Source organism: Hyalella azteca, unplaced genomic scaffold, assembly GCF_000764305.2.
Source record: "Hyalella azteca isolate HAZT.00-mixed unplaced genomic scaffold, Hazt_2.0.2 contig104, whole genome shotgun sequence".
In the NCBI taxonomy this organism is placed as follows: domain Eukaryota; kingdom Metazoa; phylum Arthropoda; class Malacostraca; order Amphipoda; family Hyalellidae; genus Hyalella; species Hyalella azteca.
In genome coordinates, this window is record NW_025930465.1 from 31736 (window position 1) to 51912 (window position 20177).

The window sequence follows — 20177 nt, forward strand, 5'->3', positions numbered from 1 at the left end:
TTTTCCGTCAATTATGTCATTTATTTATCAGGTTGAATTGCTTTTACTTAATAAATTTACTTAAAATTCATCAACTATTGTTCAACCAGAGGTCTACAATTTTATTATTAATAATAAAGAATAGTTCAATGTTTTCTGTTATGTTGGAATTAATTTCTAGTAACAAAAGCCAATGTACTAAACGAACTGCAATAGTTTTCGTTGCTTAAGGAAAAGGAAATATACAATGGATTTGGTGCTTATAAAACATCTTCCTATTGGCATCAAGCTGCAACAAAATATCAAACAACATTCCAATACGAGTACTACCCACTGGTAAGACTGGTATAGCTGTATAAATATAGATATTGACCGAGAACACCATGGTCATTTCAATTAATCTTTAGGATAGAATATGTATCCTGTTTACCCCACATGCACTTTCTTACAACTGTTTTTGAATAGTCACCTTCACTTCTATGCATTCAATTCAACATTTTGTTAACCTTTTCATACTTGGATTAATGTTGCAATCAATGTTTAAATTTGATAATTCTGAGAAGTATTATTTATTTCATTATTTCCCATAAATCAATATTGAATTCAAAACTAAATTCCGGTTAAAGGGAATCTATATACCTCATATTTAGCAATTTAAAATAGTTATTATTGAATACCAATTCATATATGACTTATTAAATACCTGAATAAAATATTTATTTATATTGACTTGTTGTTTAAATAATGGACGTGGAAAAATATTCACTTACCATTTGTCATTTCATGTTCTTGGAAAGGTAATTTGTTGCTATATTAATTTCAAATTTTAACTAGGGAATATATGGCTCTTCATTAAGCGTAATCCAGAGCTCCTTTATTTTCACTTTAAGAAACTGAAGTACGTAGACTTTTTGTTTTGACAGCGTGCATCAACTAAGGGCCGTTATTACAATTCATAAGGCCTCAATAAATAAAAATTAGATTAATGTTTCCAAAATATGACGCACCGACGCTATCTCAACCTGAAATTTTTTTTTCCGTGAGATGTGTTGATCAACTGAAATGAGAGTAAAAGTAATCCAATTTACACATACCGAGAAGCGATCGTAATTTTTCGGCTGTATGGAAATGGAGAGTGACAAGCCATGTGACTTCCAAAGAAAAGGTGGACAGCGTTTCCCAGAGACCTTTTGTGTAACAAAACTCGATGTAAAGAGACACTTTCGCCCACCTACAACGATCTACATGCCTGTTCTTAAGAGCATTTTCCCAACCATCGCTTTGCCTTCTACCTGCCGTTGAGTAAATGCTTCCAAATAAATGACAGCAAGACTCATTACTAAGTTTGGTTTCAAAAGCAACATTTGTTGAATTTCAGTTTTCAAGATGTTTGTTCCACATCTGTTACATATCTCAAGTGTAGCGTGCGTTCACTTAGAGTGGCAATAGAAAACATCTTGCATCACTCAAAACAAAGAGATTCTACTGTTCCCACTAACTTGATTTTTCAATTGCACTCGCATGTACATTCCTATCAAAGCAAGCTCGAGTCATGCATCATCTATAAGGCTCCTTCACTTCGAATAACTTTGTTTAGCTAGAACACGGAAATGAAGCACAATTACTGCACTTGGAATAAAATGTACAGAGGATTTCTCATACTTTAGAGAGGGCTAAATCTGCTCAGTGTTGCCCCTATGAGGCATTTCTAAAGTATTGAATTCCAATGTGAAGATGAAAAATTAACGAGCCTATGAGTATTAGAGGTAACTAGAATATATACATTACAATGCAGTTCCTTTTCATCATAAAATGTTTGGAGAGAATACTGAATGATATAGCTAAAAAAGTGAAAATTATAAAAATTTTACTGATAATACTATGAGTGTATTTGGGATTTAAAATCTTCTTCGAGGAAGAATTTTACTGGTATCGGTGCATTGAAAAATTGAAATACATGAAATTCCATTGATCTCTGCTCTCGTTCAATCAATCCTCTTTGTTTTTTAAGTCCTGGCTATAACGAACGTCACAGATAGCAAAAACTTTTCGGATCCCCTTCGTGCCTACATTGTATATTTTCATCTCTTTGCGGCTTCATTTCCTTTTTAGGCTACATCTCTTCGAGTCGATTTCCCTGTTAGACGACATCTCTACGCGTCGAATTCATTTATAGGCGACTTCTCTACGCGTGGATTTCTTTTTTAGGCGACTTCTCTACGCGTGGATTTTCTTTTTAGGCGACATCTCTACGCGTAGATTTCCTTTTTAGGCGACTTCTCTACGCGTGGATTTCCTTTTTAGGCGACATCTCTACGCGTGGATTTCCTTTTTAGGCGACATATCTACGCGTGGATTTCCTTTTTAGGCGACATCTCTAACCGTGGATTTCCTTTTTAGGCCACATATCTACGCGTGGATTTCCTTTTTAGGAGACATCTCTACGCATGGATTTCCTTTTTAGGCGACATCTCTACTCGTGGATTTCCTTTTTAAGCGACATCTCTACGCGTGGATTTCCTTTTTAGGCGACATCTCTACGCGTGGATTTCCTTTTTAGGCGACATCTCTACGCGTGGATTTCCTTTTTAGGCGACACCTCTACGCTTGGATTTCCTTTTTAGGCGACATCTATACGTGTCGATTTGCCTTTTAGGCAACATCTGTACGAGTCGATTTCCTCTTTAGGCATCATAGCTACGAGTTATTTTTTTCGACGACATATTTACGAGTTGATTTCCTTTTCAGGCGACGTCTGTACGAGTCGATTTCCTTTTTAGGCGACATCTCTACGCGTAAATTTCCTTTTGGGCGACATATCTGCGAGTTATTTTCTTTTTTGGCAACACGAATTGATTTATTTTTTTCGGCAACATATCTACGAGTTGATTTCCATTTTAGGCGACATCTCAACGAGTCGATTTCGATTTCCCTAATCGACGAAACGCTTCGCGTTCATCATACGCATACCTAGGCGTCAGCCTTACCTGACGCAGAACATCTTAAGCTCTGCTACGCTTAGAAGAGCCAGATGAAAGAATGAAGAAAGGAATGGCGTAACGTATAAGAACTCGACTTGTGCGCCCCGCTGTATACGACAACTGCACCTCGGAGCGACAACAGCGCTGCGCTCCTCTTTTGAGACTGGGAACATCGGGTGAGCATCAACACTCACAATCTGATGTGAAAGAAACCAAAACTTCAAAATCCCGGAAGTAAAATTTATTATTTTCAAATATATTTCAGGAACAAAAAATTTGAACATTAAATAGTTATTTGGTAATAACTCAACCTAGAGTTCAGTAATCAAATTATAGTCATAAGTAACTTGTGCATGTTTTGGAAGGATTTGTGGAAATAGCTGATAACTTATAACGTCATCGTGAATTTATGCAATCAGTGTAAAAATCTACGGAATTCTAATTAGACTAAAAAGTTTTCTCAAAATGGCCAAATAATCTATTTAACAGCACGTTAAAAAACTATGTCATCGCTCTAAACTGCGAAATAGTGTATTGTGCCTAAGGTTGGAGCATACCAATCTTATGTTCCTTCGTAATAAAAGCAGTAATTTGTGATTATGACTGAATTCAATTTGTCTCTGATTTCCTAATTTTAATGCATACCATGCCATATACTGTCAATGAAGCTAGTCTGTAATTGGGTGCTTGAATAAAGCGATTGTGCATGTTCATTGTTTTCCAGTGATGGAGATGGACATAACAATTTTCAAGGCGGATCAATACGTTCCACTTTTCTTTCATTTTCAGGTGGCTTGAGCGGAAATTGAACTGTCCAAAATACATCGAACATCAAAATAAAATGCATTCCCGCCTGCTACTCTTCACCCTGCTGGCCTGCGCTGCTGCCAGCGTGTGGGGTCAGCAACGTTTCTTAAAATTTAACACAGATAAAATTATCCGGCTGCAAAGTTTTTATTATTTTGAAATATTTAGGTTGTTAGACTTTTAAACAACAAATTACAATGAATAATTCAGGAAAATTTATAAAAATTGTGCTCTCTCTGAACAGTTGCATTACTGAACGTATGAAATGTCATGTAATTTCCTATTACGACCCTCGATTTCGGATCACCTTATGTACTTTTTAATAATTAGTGTTTATCAATTAATACCCTTACTTGATATGCAGGTCATCCCATCTCACGATTGTTCAACGAAGAAGATGGCGCAGTTGAGGAGCAACCGAATTACGCGTCATCTCCCCAGGTCTCCTTGATACGGGTGGGTTGCATTTAACTTCTGTTTGATCTTTTTATGGTCGTGGGTCGATTAAAAAATTTGATAGATCATATTTCGGGTGAAATTAACAACAAGTTGAATTTTCACCTTCGTTTCGGTGCATGGCTGTAAAATTTATAACAATGAAGCGTTATCTCTATTAGTGAAATATACATTGCTGCGACATTCCGGAAGCCAGAAAGATTACAATCATATCAAAGTTCAGGAAAACGAAACTTACAACAATTGTAATTTCTCAAATTAATTCATTGCCTTTTGACGCATTATATACTAATGATACGAATTATTTTTTTGAGTATGATGAATAAAACTTTTACCTCTGTGAGTAATTCGGGGTAAATGCACCAAGGTTCGTCGCGGAGGCCTCATCGGGAGTTACGGTGGCGGCCTAGGCGGCTACTCAGGACTGGGAGGCGGCCACGCCACTGCGTGAGTCAAAATATTGATTCTGCATAGACAATAACTTAGTTAGTAATAATGGCGTTAGAATGTTTACCTATAACCTAATCACGGATTAAGATTATAGTACAACTGAAAGATTAATAATACGGGAGAACTCGAACTGAACTGGTTCAGTTCGGGTGCCGACAAATTCTATAAATTACGATTTCTACCTAATACACATACCAATAACTCAATATTCCGACAAGAAATCATTCAAAATTTTGCAGAAAGTTTGAAAAGATTCATCGTCATTTTGACTGATAAGTGAAATCCAGTTCATGACGCAACTTGTGCATTTTTAATAGAATTTAGAAAATTTAAATGTTCATATGGTTGAAATATAAGAATTGACAGCAACTTAATTTTGTCAAAATATACCGTGTATTACAGAAAGCTCATTTATCGTGATTTCTCCTGATTGCCTGTTTGATCACGTCGGTTTTTGAGCTCAGGATCGTGGGCGGCGGGTCCCATGGCGGCACGGCTGCGGGGGCCGCTAATCAGGCAGCGGGCGCCGCTGTCGGCAGCCTGGGCTACCAGCAGCAGGTACACTGGGCGGGGCTACCAGCAGCAGGTACGATGGGCGGGGCTACCAGTAGCAGGTACACTGGGCGGGGATACCAGCTGTAGGTACACTGGGCGGGGCTACCAGCTGTAGGTACACTGGGTGGGGCTACCAGTAGCAGGTACACTGGGTTGTGCTACCATCAGCAGGTACGATGGGCGGGGCTACCAGCAGTAGGTACACTGGGCTGTGCTACCAGCAGCAGGTACGCTGGGCGGGGCTACAGCAGCAGGTACGCTGGGCGGGGCTACCAAGGGGCTACCAGCAGCAGGTACGCTGGGCGGGGCTGCCAGCAGCAGGTACACTGGGCGAGGCTACCAGCAGCAGGTACGCTGGGCGGGGCTACCATCAGCAGGTACACTGGGCGGGGCTACCAGCAACAGGTACGCTGGGCCGGGCTACCAGCAACCGGTACACTGGGCGGGGCTACCAGCAGCAGGTACACTGGACTGGGCTACCAGCGGCAAATAAAAACAAAGTTAAAAAGTTATATCGACAAATTTTTTACTGTAAAGGTATTAATTTCTGATGCAAGGCACTTTTATCATATTTTGTCTATGAGTACTAGGTCGTTGAAGTTAAAATTTGTGCTCGACACTACACACTTATTTCTTTATTTCAGTCACAGTCATGACGGATAAGCATTTTTAAGGCTACGCTCTATATAAATATAACGGTAGCGTTGCTAATTACCTCGAAGATCGCAAGATTTGCACAAGATTATCTTGCAAGCAGCAAATATTTTAGGTCGCTTTTTTCTTGTGCCTTGTAGTATTTTACATTGAATAATTTGTTGTGCTGTATATATATTTGTTGGTTTTGGTTTTTCTTTCGTTGTAAATTTCGTTGTTTTTTATTCCTGATTTATCTTTTGCTAGAAATCTTAATTCATATTTCATTTTGGTTGGTTTTGGTTTTTCTTTCGTTTCAAATTCCGTTGTTTTTTATCCGTTATTTATATTTTGTTAGAGACATTAATTCATATTTCATATTGCTGGTTTTAGTTTTCTTTCCTTTTAAATTCCGTTGTTTTGATCCGTTATTTATATTTTGCTAGAAATCTTAATTCATATTTCATTTTGGTTGGATTTGGTTTTTCTTTCGTTTCAAATTCCGTTGTTTTGTATCCGTTATTTATATTTTGTTTGAGACATTAATTCATATTTCATATTGGTTGTTTTTAGTTTGTCTTTCCTTTTAAATTCCGTTGTTTTTGATCCGTTATTTATATTTTGCTAGAGATATTAATTCATATTTCATTGGGATTGCAGGCTGCGTGGAACGCAGCGCAGGCAGCGTCGCAGCACGTGGCCGCGCAGGCCGCCGGCGCCGCGCACGTCGCCCAGAGCGCCGCCGCCGCCAAGTTCTCGCAGGCGGCGGGCCTCACGCACGCCGCACAGGCCGCCACCGGCGCCGCTTTTGCCGAGGCCGCCAACGCCGCTAAAGTCGCCAAGACCGTCCAGGCTGCACAGTCCTTCAAACAATGGGCTCTTGATCAGGTAAAATCGGCCGATAATCGATCAAGTTTATTTAATTTCGATGTAAAATTTATGAACGTCTGGGTATGAAAACTTTTGAAAATTACGTTCATGCAAAAGTTTAGTTTTTATATGAGAAATTAATGGCTAATTCCAATTCTTGTCATGAAAAGTATCCAATCCGATATCAATTTACAAAAGAATTATTATATATCTGAGATTTTAACTGATCTTGATATTCAAGAATTTTGTTAATGTTTCATTTAGTGTAATGCTTTTGAATTAGCTTTGTCAAGTTTAAATAAGTATTGTCAGATTTAACTAAGCATTGTCAGGTTTTAAGTGAGCATTGTCAGGTTTTTAAGTGAGCATTGTCAGGTTTAAGTAAGCATTTTCAGGTTTAAATAAGCATTATCAGGTTTAAATACAGATTTTAAGGTTTAGATAAGCATTGTCAAGTTCAGAAAAGCATGTCAGATTTTTAAATAAGCATTGTCAGGTTGAAATGTCACGGTCTTTACCATAGCATTGTTTCACCCAGCGTATGAGCATTTTTCAACAGTTCTCTCCTACCCACGCAAATAAAACGTACTATTCTGCAGGTATCAACGTCACTCGATTGATTTAATCGCCAATTCCACAAAAATTAATCATATCTATTTAGAAAACATTTCGGAGTCAGTTCGAAAGTTATAAAATATAGGTACAGTATAGTCTGATTGAATACATCTCCCTCACACTGTCCTCTCCCTCACACAGAAGAGAGGGAGTGTGTGAAGAGAGGGAGTGTGTGAAGAGGGGGAGTGTGTGAAGAGTCCCTCACACACTTCTCTCCCTCACACACTTCTCTCCCACACACACTTCTCTCCCTCACACACTTCTCTCCCTCACACACTTGTCTCCCTCACACAGGCTGCCGCCCTCACACAAGCCCGCCTGTATGCCGAGGGCAACGTAGGGCTCAGCAACAACGCTTATGCCTCGGCGCTGAACGCCGTGGACACGCAGGCCGCGCAGGAGTGGAACGCGCAGCAGGCAGCGAGCCTCCTGCAGGGCCAGGAGAAGGTGCGACTAGGCAGCTCATGTTGAAATGACGTTTGTTGAAGGTTGTTTTAATCAAATCAAATAGGGATAAACGTTGGTTCAACAAAGTAAGCTAGTAATCAACGTTATTTTAACGAAATCAACTCATAATCAACGTTGTTCCTAATGAAATCAACTCGTAATCAACGTTGATTTCGATGAAATCAACTCGTAATCAACGTTGATTTCAACATGTAAACTCGTTCTCAACGTTGATTTCAACATGTAAACTCATAATCAACGTTGATTTCAAGGAAGTCAACTCGCAATCAACGTTGTTTTAACTTCATTTGCCTTGTGGAAAGAAAGGTGCCGAGCGTTGCTGGCTGGCACAGAACACTCAGAGAAATGAGGGAGACTTTGTCCAAATAGTGCATGGTTCACTTTTTGCATTGACCTTTCGGTGCCTTCCATGGCTCCAGTTTTTCATCTGATCTTTAGCTCTATTTGCCACAATTTAGATTGCATCAGTGACTGGAAGTGATGCTGATGAGAAGTGTAACGCAGCAGAATCTGAAAAGGTTAAAGGTTAAGCAGAAATCTGCTTAACCTTTATTCGATAAAAAACAATCGCCCTTGCCTTCTGAAACTTTTCAAACTCATCTGAGATTTAAATGTTTAAACTCAAGTCATTTTGTGTAACTCTCTGCTATTTCAATTTATTACGGTTGTTTCAGTTGGCTTTCAAAAGCCTCGCATCGTCGCAAGCAGCAGCCAGTCTAGCGTCCTCTGCCGCCAAGACTGCCTACCTCAGAGCCAAAGGTATCATGCATTCCTGTATATATTCCATAAACTGTATTATGAGTATAACTTTAAATTATATTATTTTGATAGTAGATTTCAGATCGCGATAATTTATCTCAGGCACTGGCCACAACGGACTTGGCTACGGCACTGGCGCTGGTTTCGGGAGCGGCTTTGGCTACAGTGGATTTGGAGGAGGGGTCAGCGGAGGAGATTATGGACATGGGAAATAAATTTTTAATTATTCAAATAACTTTCTACAATAAGAAGAAAGAACATTCCAGGAGACACTTTGCTAGACTTGTTGTCTTTCTGCAATGAAAAATTAAACCGATATTGAATGTCAGCAAACGATTAAAATTTAATGGAAGATTTTTTAAAAGTTTAATCAGCTGACCGTAATTAAAACAAATTGTAATGCTTCAGAATGCTATGTCAGCAATTAGTAGCGTTTAAGCTGGGCTTCTAAAATTATTTGGCAGGTGAGTTCTGCCTGTATAAATTACATAGAACTATGCTTGATCAAGTGAATGAGAATCCGTCAATAAAATTCTGCGTTTAGATCATTTTATTTGGGAAATCCTATTTGATGAATCCCTTCTTCCATTTACTTGTTATTTTACAATTTTTCAAAGAAAAATTCTGTAATATGGCGAAAGAGACTGGATCATGTATGGCGCCGTGTCTGTCTGCAATAAATCTTGAACCCATAAATGCCTTAAACGAGAATTTTGTTTGCAAATAACCTGCCTTTGTAACCCAAAACAACAAATTGCTTACATGATGAACTCGAAGGTTATGGAAAATAAATATTGATTAAATATTTAGTAGAGCGACATATATATACTCAATTCATCAATATAAGATTCAACAGTTGAGACGCTATTGATTATTCACTCAATTGCTGGGATACGCAACTATTCTGGATCAAGCATAATAACTTGGCGCTAAAATAATCTTTGGTGTGCGGATGCTCACTAGAACTCTTAAACTAAAAATTAAAAGTAAAAAATCTTAATTGTCGTCTAAAGGTGAAAAAAGTTACTTTAACAGAAGAAAACATTGATTTTTAACCATAGGATCAACTATGATGGCCGGCCAAAGATTCAATTAATTTAAAAAGATTTATTATAATTACTTTTAAAATTAGAAAAATTTTGTTTGAACAACGTGATTTAAATTGTGTTTATGCTTCCGGAAAGTTCAAGGAAAATTTAATTATGTGTTTTTTGACGACTTAAAACTCACACTATAATACGCCAGGCAACTTTATACATTTACCGTCACAATCAGGGGCTTTTCTGGGCACCTTTTTCACTAACAAACTCAATATAACAGGTTTCGTCGGTGTTGCCAATTCAGCTACTTTCACGCCAAATCTAGCGCATTTCCAACGAATTTAGCGGGAAAAAGAATGCAGGTAAATTGTAGGTAGAAAAAATTATTGAAATAAATTTTTAGCAACAAATTTTGAATATTTAGCGTAATTTTCCTTGGAATATAACTTCCAAACTAAAATACAAAATTTTAGCTTGACAGTTTTTGACTGTTGGCGGCAACAGAGAGTTTCGATCATTTCGTGATAGTTGCTTCTATTGAGCGACAAATTCTGATGCGAATCTCTCCAGTATATAATGTTTAATGGTACCCCAATGTTGTTATGTGGCTTCATATCCACGAGGTAAATATTCCACAGACACAAACTTAAGTAAACTTTAGAAGACTATATATATTTTATTTTCCTAATATTCATAATCCGCAAGCAGGAAGCCCCCATTAGATACTCGGTGGGAGACTCTGGGTGTTCTGCTGGCTCGGTGGAGGCTGGGTCATAATGGAGCGGTAGTTGATGTAGGCGTAGTAAGCGTCGAAGATGTACACGGCCGAGGTGACGATACAGACGGAGCCAGCGGCGTTGGCGTGCGCGGCCTCGTTGCCTGATTTGCCCGCATACTCGCTGATGGCAAGGGCCCCAGCCGTCAGTTGGAACAAAGCCCCGATGCAGTCGAACGAAAACTCCTGTAAGAGTAAAAGAATATATGAGTTTGTTCAAGATATACTCAGGGTAGTGAATGGGATTGGCAAATTACGGACCAGGCAATAAGTCCAGCAGCTATCTCAATCAATCGTCAGTTATGGAAAGATCGGGTTCCAAAAGCCGGATCCTTTGTGAATCAAGTCACGAAAAGTTCAAGAATCGGCAACAGGCCATGGGCCTATTTCTTCAGTGCCGACACTTCTATTATATTCTATTCTATTCTATTCTATTCTATTCTATTCTATTCTATTCTATTCTATTCTATTCTATTCTATTCTATTCTATTCTATTCTATTCTATTCTATGTGAGAGTAAAGGAATATATGAGCTTGTTTAAGATACACTCAGGGTAATGAATGGGTCATGGAGTGTAAATAGTGACACTTTTTCACACACAACGCTAGCAAATAAAATCAAAATAAAATAAAATGTGAATAAAAATCAATCAATCAAAGAGCGTTCGCAACTCTGATGCGCTCTTTCGTTAGGCTAAACTGGGTCAGGATGACCGACGCTAAGGCAAAAAGTTCATCGATATTGAGACAGTGTCTGGCTTATTTAACTGAGTACAGGGAGGATTATCAGGGCGGATGTGATTATCTCAGCGACAACAGGATGCGGAAACATATAAATATGGAAAGTTGCTAAACATTAAGGGTTATCATAAAAAAGTGAAACGATATCAAAATATTCGTTTAACTGCTAAAATTTAAAATAATTAATTGAATAATTATACCTACAGGAATTATACATTAGCTACGCTCAATACTTAAATTTACGACATTTTAAATGTTGCTTATCACGAGAAAACTGACTAATTCTCATCCATATATACATTAATTGGTAAATTGTTCTATCGATTTTACATATAAATGCAAGAGAAATTTTCAACCTGGTTTGATTTCCCTATGAAAATTAAAAGAATTCAGATTCTGCTAGAAAAATCCCAATTCGCGTAACCTACGAAATGAGTGTTTTGTATGTGTCGCTGCTGGCCGAGCATGTAGCAGATGAGCAGCAGGCCCGACACAGTGATGGTCATGATCATGGCTCCTCCGAAGAAGAACTCCCCAGACTGCTTGCTGAACGACGCTAGCCCGCCCTGCTCCACCGATATCGAGATGATTGTTAGGACCTGCAAGAATAGAATAAAATTACATCCCCAGACTGCTTGCTGAACGACGCTAGCCCGCCCTGCTCCACCGATATCGAGATGATTGTCAGGATCTGCAGGAATAGAATAAAATTACATCCTGTGTACGTGAAATTCACTTAAGGCTTAAATAGTTGTGCGCTGGAAGCAAGATCATGTTGTCTTCATTTCTGGTATATGGAAATGATGTTGTTGTCTTCATTTCATGTTTTCTTCATTTCTGGTATACGGTAATAAAGTTGTTGTCTTCATTTCTGGTATACGGGAATGAAGTTGTTGTCTTTATTTCATACTATCTTCATTTCATACTGTCTTCATTTCATGTTGTCTTCATTTCCGGTATACGGCCTATACCCTCTGGGCATGGCCTCGGAATTGCAGGTCATTTTGACCCGAAAACAACAGATGGGTCATGGCAATAATTTGAATGTATAATTTGAGCTAAGGAAATCAGGCAATTGAATATTATGGCTATGAAATGAATGGTTTGAATGCATTGTATAATGGCATTGTTTACGCCAGTAATTGAATTAATAGCAGTTGATCAAATTTTTTAATAACACAAATCTCAATTGTTCAAAAAAAAAAAAGACTCATTGTTAGAGCTTCGGTTCAAATTATAACACAGATGCTTAATTTATATCAAAAAGAGACCTTCACCTGGTCAATTAGTTAAGATTGTCCAGGACTAAACCGAACAAATAATTTCAACGAGTTTAAATTTTATTCCAATTTATTTTTGTTGTGCAGCTATACTTAACTGAAGCAAGCATCATAATACATAATATTATGATGCATGAAATTATGAGTACGCGTTCACTTACAAATTCGATGGCCTTAAGAAAAACTGAAGGTTCACTGAAAGAAGCGAGAGCAGCAGAATCCATCTCTGCTGAAGCAAGTTCAATTAACAGTAAATTCCGGCACCCAACTATGAAAAAATAAAAAAAAGCTATTTATGTGCAGCTGTTAGCTGGTAAGCGAAATGAAAGAATTTTTAATATAATGAGATATTCGCCGGTTTAGATGACCATTCGTTTTCACAGCGAGCTTATATTTTGTGTCGAAGTAAAAATATATGACTGCCTGTTTTGAAAATTTAAATGCATAACAAACACGCATGAAAAGATAATAGGACTTCATGCAACGGCGTGCAATCGGTCGAACAATACGGTAGTGAGCCGGCCTGCCTAGTGATGATCTCTTCACAATTCAGGCAGCGCGAGGCTTATCAATAATAATCGCTCCATTATCGAAGATCAAAAGATCATATCTTTGTTGTAATGCTGGTGGGTTGTGCCCTTAGAATCAAAAACTTGAACACGAATCATCACTGATAATAAAGAGGCGAGATAGGGAATTCGCTCCTAACATCGTATAAATAAACAGTAATATTAAATTTAAGAGTATACTGGTGAATGTCTGCACGTAAAATGACACACGAAACTACACAATTTACCTTGGGAAACGGGAGCCTGAAACCACCGATGTAATGTTTCCGCTCCCGAATTCAATTCTTTATGCAGATCATTGACAACGCAGGGTTGCACCATTCAGTCACTTGAAGTGAACGTAAGCCTTTTTGAAGTTCTATCGCACCGCCGCAAGGATTTCACTTCTGTTTCAATGAAAACCTTTGTGACATCGCTCAGTTGGGTCAACAGTAAAGACTTCCATTCATGGCAATAGAATTAGTGAAAGTGAATGTACTATTTGCGATTTTAACTCAATTAATGAAAAGATCCACCTAAGAGCAGAAAAATCTAGAAAAAAATTCTCACAATAGAGTAATAAATAAGATACCATTTTTAAAGCAATTTTTGCCTAAGTGTTAATTTTAAACTTATTTGGGCTGCTTTAAAGAAATGTAGCATCATATAACCTTTCTCATCCACATCGTCATTGTTTAGGTTAACTTCATATAACTTTTACGTGTATATGATCACTTACTTTAAAAGACAAACAAATTACAGTGCGTGAGTAATTTATTCCACACTAGTTAACTAAGGACACTTTCAAGAAAAAGTTTGGATATAATAAAATGCTCGGCATTATTCAAAGTCAAACCATAGAGACGGAAAGAGCCTAGGAAAAAGTTTGTACTTGAATTCGCGCGGTAAAAGATTAGGCACCGGAATAAATGGAATACATTTTTCAGGGCCAAGTCAGGGCCTTGGTAATCACAGCCAATATTACATTACATACAAATGAACTGTCTGCATTAATAAATTGGGCTGTGGTCTACAAACTGAATCCTTAGTCTTACATAATTCGAAATATTTAATTCATATAGTAGCCATCAAAGTTTATACTCATCAAAAATACATAACAACGCATTGTCTGGTGTATAGTCACAGAACTTTCTCAACGTTTTGTTGTCGCCCTCATGAGAGGCCTTCGCGAGACGTCGTCCACAGTTTATCTGATGTGTCGCTGGGGGTTGGTCACTGAGTCAAAACATGCACTGACTTCAATTCATATTAAATATTGTTAGGAAGTCTTGCACCCAACTTAGCTTAACATAGAGGTGATTTAAGGACTGTTCGTGAGTTGGTGGAAACCTCGCATATTGAAGGAACAGGCGTTTCCTTCGAAAAGTATTTGTGTAGTCCAGAGCTCCTATGAAAATTAGTTTCTCCAACTTGCGTAGCTAAAAATAATTTTTATAAATCATGTTATCACTCAAGTTCAGGCTTGGTCCCAAATAATACGTTAGCTAAGTATTAAGTTCAACCACCTCAGTTCTGTTCGGTAATAAAGATATGGTGTCGTTTGGCTTGCAGATTTGAATAAATTTGTCTCTAAAAAATAATTCGCATAAATAGAATAGAGGCATTCAAATTGTATTGGAGTTGTATTGATGTGCTTCAAGCCCAGAATAGATCTCTCAGAGAAGCCCTATTTAGTGATGTAAGATGAGCTCATTACAATAATATTTTTTAACTTGTCGGCCCATCTACAATCTAAACACATGTTCATGAATTAATTCTAAATTTTTTTACTTTCCAACACAACAGGCTTGTTTTTAAAAAAAAATTTTTCGGTGGATTAAATCCGAAAGCTTATTGAGACCCATGAAATAACTCCGACGACGAGATGAGATTAATTGCGTTGATTTTCATGTTGTATTGCCTTTATCCTCTTCATGAGTGTCTGGGAATGCGACACGAGCAGGAGCTACAGGCGACAAGGGAGCGAAATGGCAAACGCAAGCGAAACACTCGTCCATTGGTGAGGGACAATTTATTTATTGCTAATTTTTTTTACAAAATTGTCTTCTTATTTGATAATTGATATTTGGCCGAAGATCGTGAATTTGAGAACATAAAAATCAGCATGAAATATAACTAATCCAGAATGACTTGTTTTGGAAAAATTTAACCGCTTCTAAGTTTAAAATAAGAATGATAATTTTATCCTTTTTTATCAGGTTAGAGACCAGGCAAAGCCAGCTGCAGAGTACGATGTGTTTGACATCCACGCCGCTGCTCAGGTAGGTATCTCTTTTCTCACGAAATGGAAAATTAATAACGCAACCAAATTTATCGTCTTTCCTTCCGATATTTTCAACCTGGATCATAGATACTTGCTTGTGAAACAGATAAAAATTTTAAATCAACAAAATTTATGTTAGAAAAACACGCCATTAATCAAATATCGTATAATTATTTTCATCAATTTAGGCTGTTGCAATGCATGTTCATTATTTCTACGCATTGAGGCTTATTTGTCACACTAAACAGTGTAAATTAATATTGTCAATTATTTTATTCGTAGAATCCAGGCCTGACGTTTGCATCACCGCCTTTCGTAAGCGGTCCAAGTTATGGTGCACCAGTTACTTTCGGAGGCCATCCAGACTATGCCGACGGGGGAAACCTCAACTTCGGTCATCTTAACAGAGGTTCTTTCTTGCCGAATTTCGGTTTCCCAGATTTCGGAAATTTTCCTCGTTTCGGGAGCCCAGGCGCACAGAGTCAAGAGCGACCTTATATACCACCAGTTTCCAAAGTTCTAAAGGAAGGCATAAACGCATTTTTGCCTGCGGGAGCGCAGAAATATTCTAATCCAGGAATTTCAGTGCCAAGCCAACCGACTCCCTTAGAACCCATCCTTAAAACTCCAGGAAGTCAAAACCAATTTGATGCACTTCGACAAGTCGCTGTTAATCCACTCCAGACAGCTTTCTCAGCGGCCATCAAAGACCCAAGTTTGTCGCCATTGCCGTTCCCTGAACGAAAAAATTCAAAAGAACAAACTGCAGAATTGACTAGAAGAGTTGAACAAGATTTACTTGCAGTTGAGAAAACTTTCACTCCCGAAGAAAAGAAAACCAAAGCAGTATACGACAAAATAGAAGGAATTTCTAATCCCCCAAGCATTCCCCCAATTGTTGTTTCTGAGCCTAGGTTAGAGAACAAATTACCAGTGCCAGGAGATAGACATAAAGTTGGAGAGCCAGAGAATTATGTCTCACATGGCGGATTTCCAATTCGCAGCGATTCCAAACTATCCCCCTTCCAGCCGTCACCTCCACCTGCTCCTCACACCAGTCATGCTTCAACTGGAATCACGAAAGGTGGAACGTCGCCAGACTACGGAGTCGGTCAACAACAAGATTATGTCTCGTCTCAGAAGTCACAGGAAACGTCACCGCAGGATTACGTCCCTCATCAAGCTTTCCCGAAAGCGGCACATCCAGGATACGCTGCACATCAAACCTTAGGCACAGATGCACCCCACTCACCTTCTAAGATTTTACAGAATGAACAAACAGCTGAATTTGTTCCACTTCAAACGGGGCCTCGAGACACATCAGTAGAATTTAAATCTCCAAAGATTATTACAGCAGAAAATTATAATGATGGTAAGCAAGGTCCCATACTGAACGGGCAAAAAATTCCAACATTTACTGGAGCTGATTTGAAAATTGAGAGAGATGCATTTTTAACACCTGGCCCAAAAAGAGGAGAATATTATCCCTTGACAAGGTCTGGTGGGAGTTTTCCCGTTAGAAACCAAGAGATATTATCAGAAAATCAACAAATCGAGAAGCCGACGCGACCGGAAATTTATGACGTTAGGGAGGCTTCTAGAGAATCTTCGCAAAGAGAATCTGGTGCTTACGAAGCACCACGCTCATCATCCAAATTTCCTGTTATCGAATACAAGCAATTCGCACATCAGCCAGAAAGCCTGAGCACAACCGAGGATCAGCATTCGCAGGTGCTTCAGTCGTTCGGTCTCCGTCCGCTGCCGAAACCTCCTACAACAGAAGCGCCCACATTGTTTTCAGGAACAGAATTACTTTCGCTGGTGCAAGGGTCGCATCCCGCTAAACCCACAGCTCCAGCAAACGATTTTTTGACCGTTGCTAGTACGACTGTTCAAAGTATCAGGCCATATCTACTCGATCCAGACAGCGACAGTAGTTTAGATTACGACCGTGTGGAGCCACAAAAAACTCCCACCGCACCAACTAATGTGTTTCCCAACGATCACTTCAAGGCACAATCGGAATCATCCCACATTCTGAATACGCCTAGTGTACCTTCAGCTTTTCAAGTTAGAAGACAGCCCTCGCCCCATGACAAACATGACGTCTACTTGAATCATCAGGTGAGAATAAATGACAAGTCTTATGAACAGACTAAAGATATATCGGGTCCGCAGAACTTATTTCGCGAGCCAGAATACAATAGTGACTCCGATAAAATTGCAACTGACTTAGGAAACTTTTATCAATATGCTCCAGGATATCAAATTCGTAAGATTCACGATTCTCAAGGCTTCAAAGACCCTAATTCGATTTACATCAAACCCACAGAATTACGGGGACCAGATCTAAACCCGTCGCCGCACAGGGAGCCGCTTGACGATGAACCGACTTCATTCGAACAACTACCTCTACAGAGGCCTATAAAAAGAGAAAGTTTTGATGCACTTGACGAAAGGCAGACAATCAACTTTACTTTAACGACTGATAGAAAAGACCCGGTTTTTATAGAGCAGCTTGACAGTTGTGGAAAAGAAGGCTGTGGACACGGATATGATAAACAAGTACCGACTGTCGGTATTGAAGGTACAGACAAAGGAATCAAAGAGATGCTTGAAAAGACTGGATTCGTTGCCACAGAAGTAAGAATAACTCCATACCTTTTCCCTCGAGATCGAAAAGAATTTTTTCCTGAGAATGTGAGTCCGGAAGTAAAACATTTCAATCTCAATGCTGGTAAGGTGATAAAAAATCCTTTAGACCATTTATATGAGCGCGGTTACGAAGCAGAGTCACAACTACGCAGTCCAGTATCGGACTTCGAGGAGGTCAGTAGTGTCCTGGAACATGATAAGAAGGTATCGCTAACAGTGCAAAAAGTCCTAGGTGAAGACGAAGCTAAGCTACAGAATCCAGCGAAAGAAACACTCATTCCGGCCCTGATACCGGAAATTTTGCCTCAGTCACTCAAACCCGTCGTTGCCAAAGACCTGAAATTTGAACGTGAATTATTGGAAGATGGTACTTCACAAGTTTTTTACACCCCCATAAATTTGAAATTCAACGTGAAATCAGAACAAAATTTGTCCCTCCCCCAATCTGCACCGTTTGATTCCCAACGGACACCTAAAGTAAAATTTGGTCAAACTATTTTTGAGGGAGGGAAAATCGCTTCTCAAATAAATTTAAACCTCAAAAATGATGACATGTTTGATACACTGAAAAAGAATATAGCACAGAATATTTCCGGGCGTCATTTTGTTGTTGATAACGAGAATGAACGTGGGCAAACGTATGTTTCTGACAGTCGAAGAAAATTTCAGTCGAAAATAATCCAGAATATCGTTACGCAACCAGCAGTTGAAGAACAAATACCTGTACCAGAATTTTCAATACCCGACCGGGGCACCTCATTGGCCCCGCATATCACAGATGTAGAACGGGCCCAACTAAGCTTTTACAATGGCCATCCTCTTCTGAGAAATTCTTCATTGGAAATTTCTTCACTACATTCATTATTCTTCATAAGCCCACCACCCCCTTCAAAAAGTCGAACCGAACATACCAACAATCCAAAGCTCACTCCAAATAATTATACAGTCAAATCTAAGTTTGAAGCACCGACAGATGGAGGTCTGGACCCAGAAGAAGCAACGCAAGTTTCGAGCTTCATCCCACAGGGTCCTGCTGTTGAACCGAAAATCACCACTCATCGTGCACTGGGCCTAGCAAGTGTCCCGCTTGGTCCTCAGAGTGTTACAGAACCTTCGGAGCCCATACGAAAGACGCAAAATGAGGGCTTATCATACACGATTCAATGGCATAAGACCGGTGCGCCAGCATCATCTAATCATCCTATTTCCTCTTCACTCAAGGAAAATAGCGAAAACTATTTAACTAACTCACCTCGTAAAGTTCAGAACACAAGTACGTAGCTCATCCCAACTCCGGCTTTTGTTGGAGATACTTGTATTCATACTTAATGACATAACATTCAATTAGTAGTTGAAAATGCTTAAGAAACATTTAGGACACCCCCGCGCTCAATAGTTAAAAATCCAGCATGAACATTCAAATGACCCATTTTCTTTCATTCTGATCATAAACGAAACGAGTATTTCTTTCAGTTAATATCTATGACATACAAAGTCATAATAATCAATACATGTAAAAAAACTATACAACATCAAATTCAACATTTGAAAAAACATAAAACAAACCATGAACAAGATATAGGAACTATCCTACAGCTATTCATGTTGTTTGAATAAATATATTGAGATTGATCATATATATCGCTAATTATCATACGCAAGATTGATTTTTAACAAATTTGATTCAGTTGATTCATCTTGAGTTTTTGAAAAAAAATGAAGCAGATTCTGCGCTGATTTGATTGAGCCTGGTAGAGAAAATTTTGAAACAACTTCTAAAATACAGTCTCGATTACAATTTTCTAGAGATAAGAGGTTAGTGTGCTACATTCAAATTCTTACTAGTTTCTGGGGGTTAGGAACCCGCAACTTGCTGCTTCAATCGTTATATTCTCAGCCACCTTGCCATCTCGCCCATTTGACAAGAACTGTCACAAGAAGCTAGGATCGAACCCACATCTCATTGCTCCAATCCTGCTGATACCCTAATCTGTAACCACTGGGCTTCTCTGCTGATACAAGTGAAGATTCAAAAGACACCCAGTTAACCCGCAGTGTATTATTCTCCTTCACATTGAAGTTAGCTAGTTGAATGATAACTTTTGGTAAAGCAGTAAACTTGCAGCTTGTAAACAGCAGGAAAATTGTCTGAAAATGAAGGATTTACTTATGTTTTGGTGTTTAACGTGTCGATTCAATTACTAAGCTTTGCACGTAACATGTTCATTGTTACATGTCGATGTACAAAACTGCGATATACAAGACTGCACTAACTGCTGGT

The 20177-nt window shown here is 38.8% G+C and overlaps 3 protein-coding genes across 5 annotated transcripts; 2 read left to right on the plus strand and 1 right to left on the minus strand.

The window, feature by feature from the left end:
• The first annotated feature begins 2847 nt into the window (after positions 1–2847).
• LOC108676523 (glycine, alanine and asparagine-rich protein) lies at positions 2848–9532 on the plus strand. The gene is made up of 9 exons (XM_018164604.2): positions 2848–3136; positions 3750–3859; positions 4132–4223; positions 4591–4670; positions 5138–5231; positions 6522–6749; positions 7641–7793; positions 8489–8573; positions 8676–9532. Exons 2-9 carry the CDS (start codon positions 3802–3804, stop codon positions 8786–8788), a joined length of 903 nt encoding a protein of 300 aa, XP_018020093.1. The 5' UTR covers positions 2848–3136; positions 3750–3801; the 3' UTR covers positions 8789–9532.
• LOC108676525 lies at positions 8999–12925 on the minus strand. 2 transcript variants are annotated; one of them, XM_047881957.1, is made up of 4 exons: positions 12571–12925; positions 11752–11820; positions 11558–11659; positions 8999–10574 (listed from the first exon to the last, which is right to left on the minus strand). In XM_047881957.1, the coding sequence occupies exons 1-4, from the start codon at positions 12631–12633 to the stop codon at positions 10332–10334; spliced, it is 477 nt and encodes a 158-aa protein (XP_047737913.1). In that variant the 5' UTR covers positions 12634–12925; the 3' UTR covers positions 8999–10331. The 2 variants fall into 2 exon arrangements, with proteins under 2 accessions (XP_047737913.1, XP_018020096.1); XM_018164607.2 differs by lacking the exon at positions 11752–11820 and having other exon boundaries at positions 11558–11728.
• Positions 12926–14787: 1862 nt separating this feature from the next.
• Positions 14788–19946, plus strand: LOC108676520. Of its 2 annotated transcripts, XM_018164602.2 has the most exons (4): positions 14788–14977; positions 15177–15239; positions 15524–17365; positions 17574–17656. In XM_018164602.2, the coding sequence occupies exons 1-4, from the start codon at positions 14843–14845 to the stop codon at positions 17592–17594; spliced, it is 2061 nt and encodes a 686-aa protein (XP_018020091.1). In that variant the 5' UTR covers positions 14788–14842; the 3' UTR covers positions 17595–17656. The 2 variants fall into 2 exon arrangements, with proteins under 2 accessions (XP_018020091.1, XP_018020090.1); XM_018164601.2 differs by having other exon boundaries at positions 15524–19946.
• Positions 19947–20177: the final 231 nt, after the last annotated feature.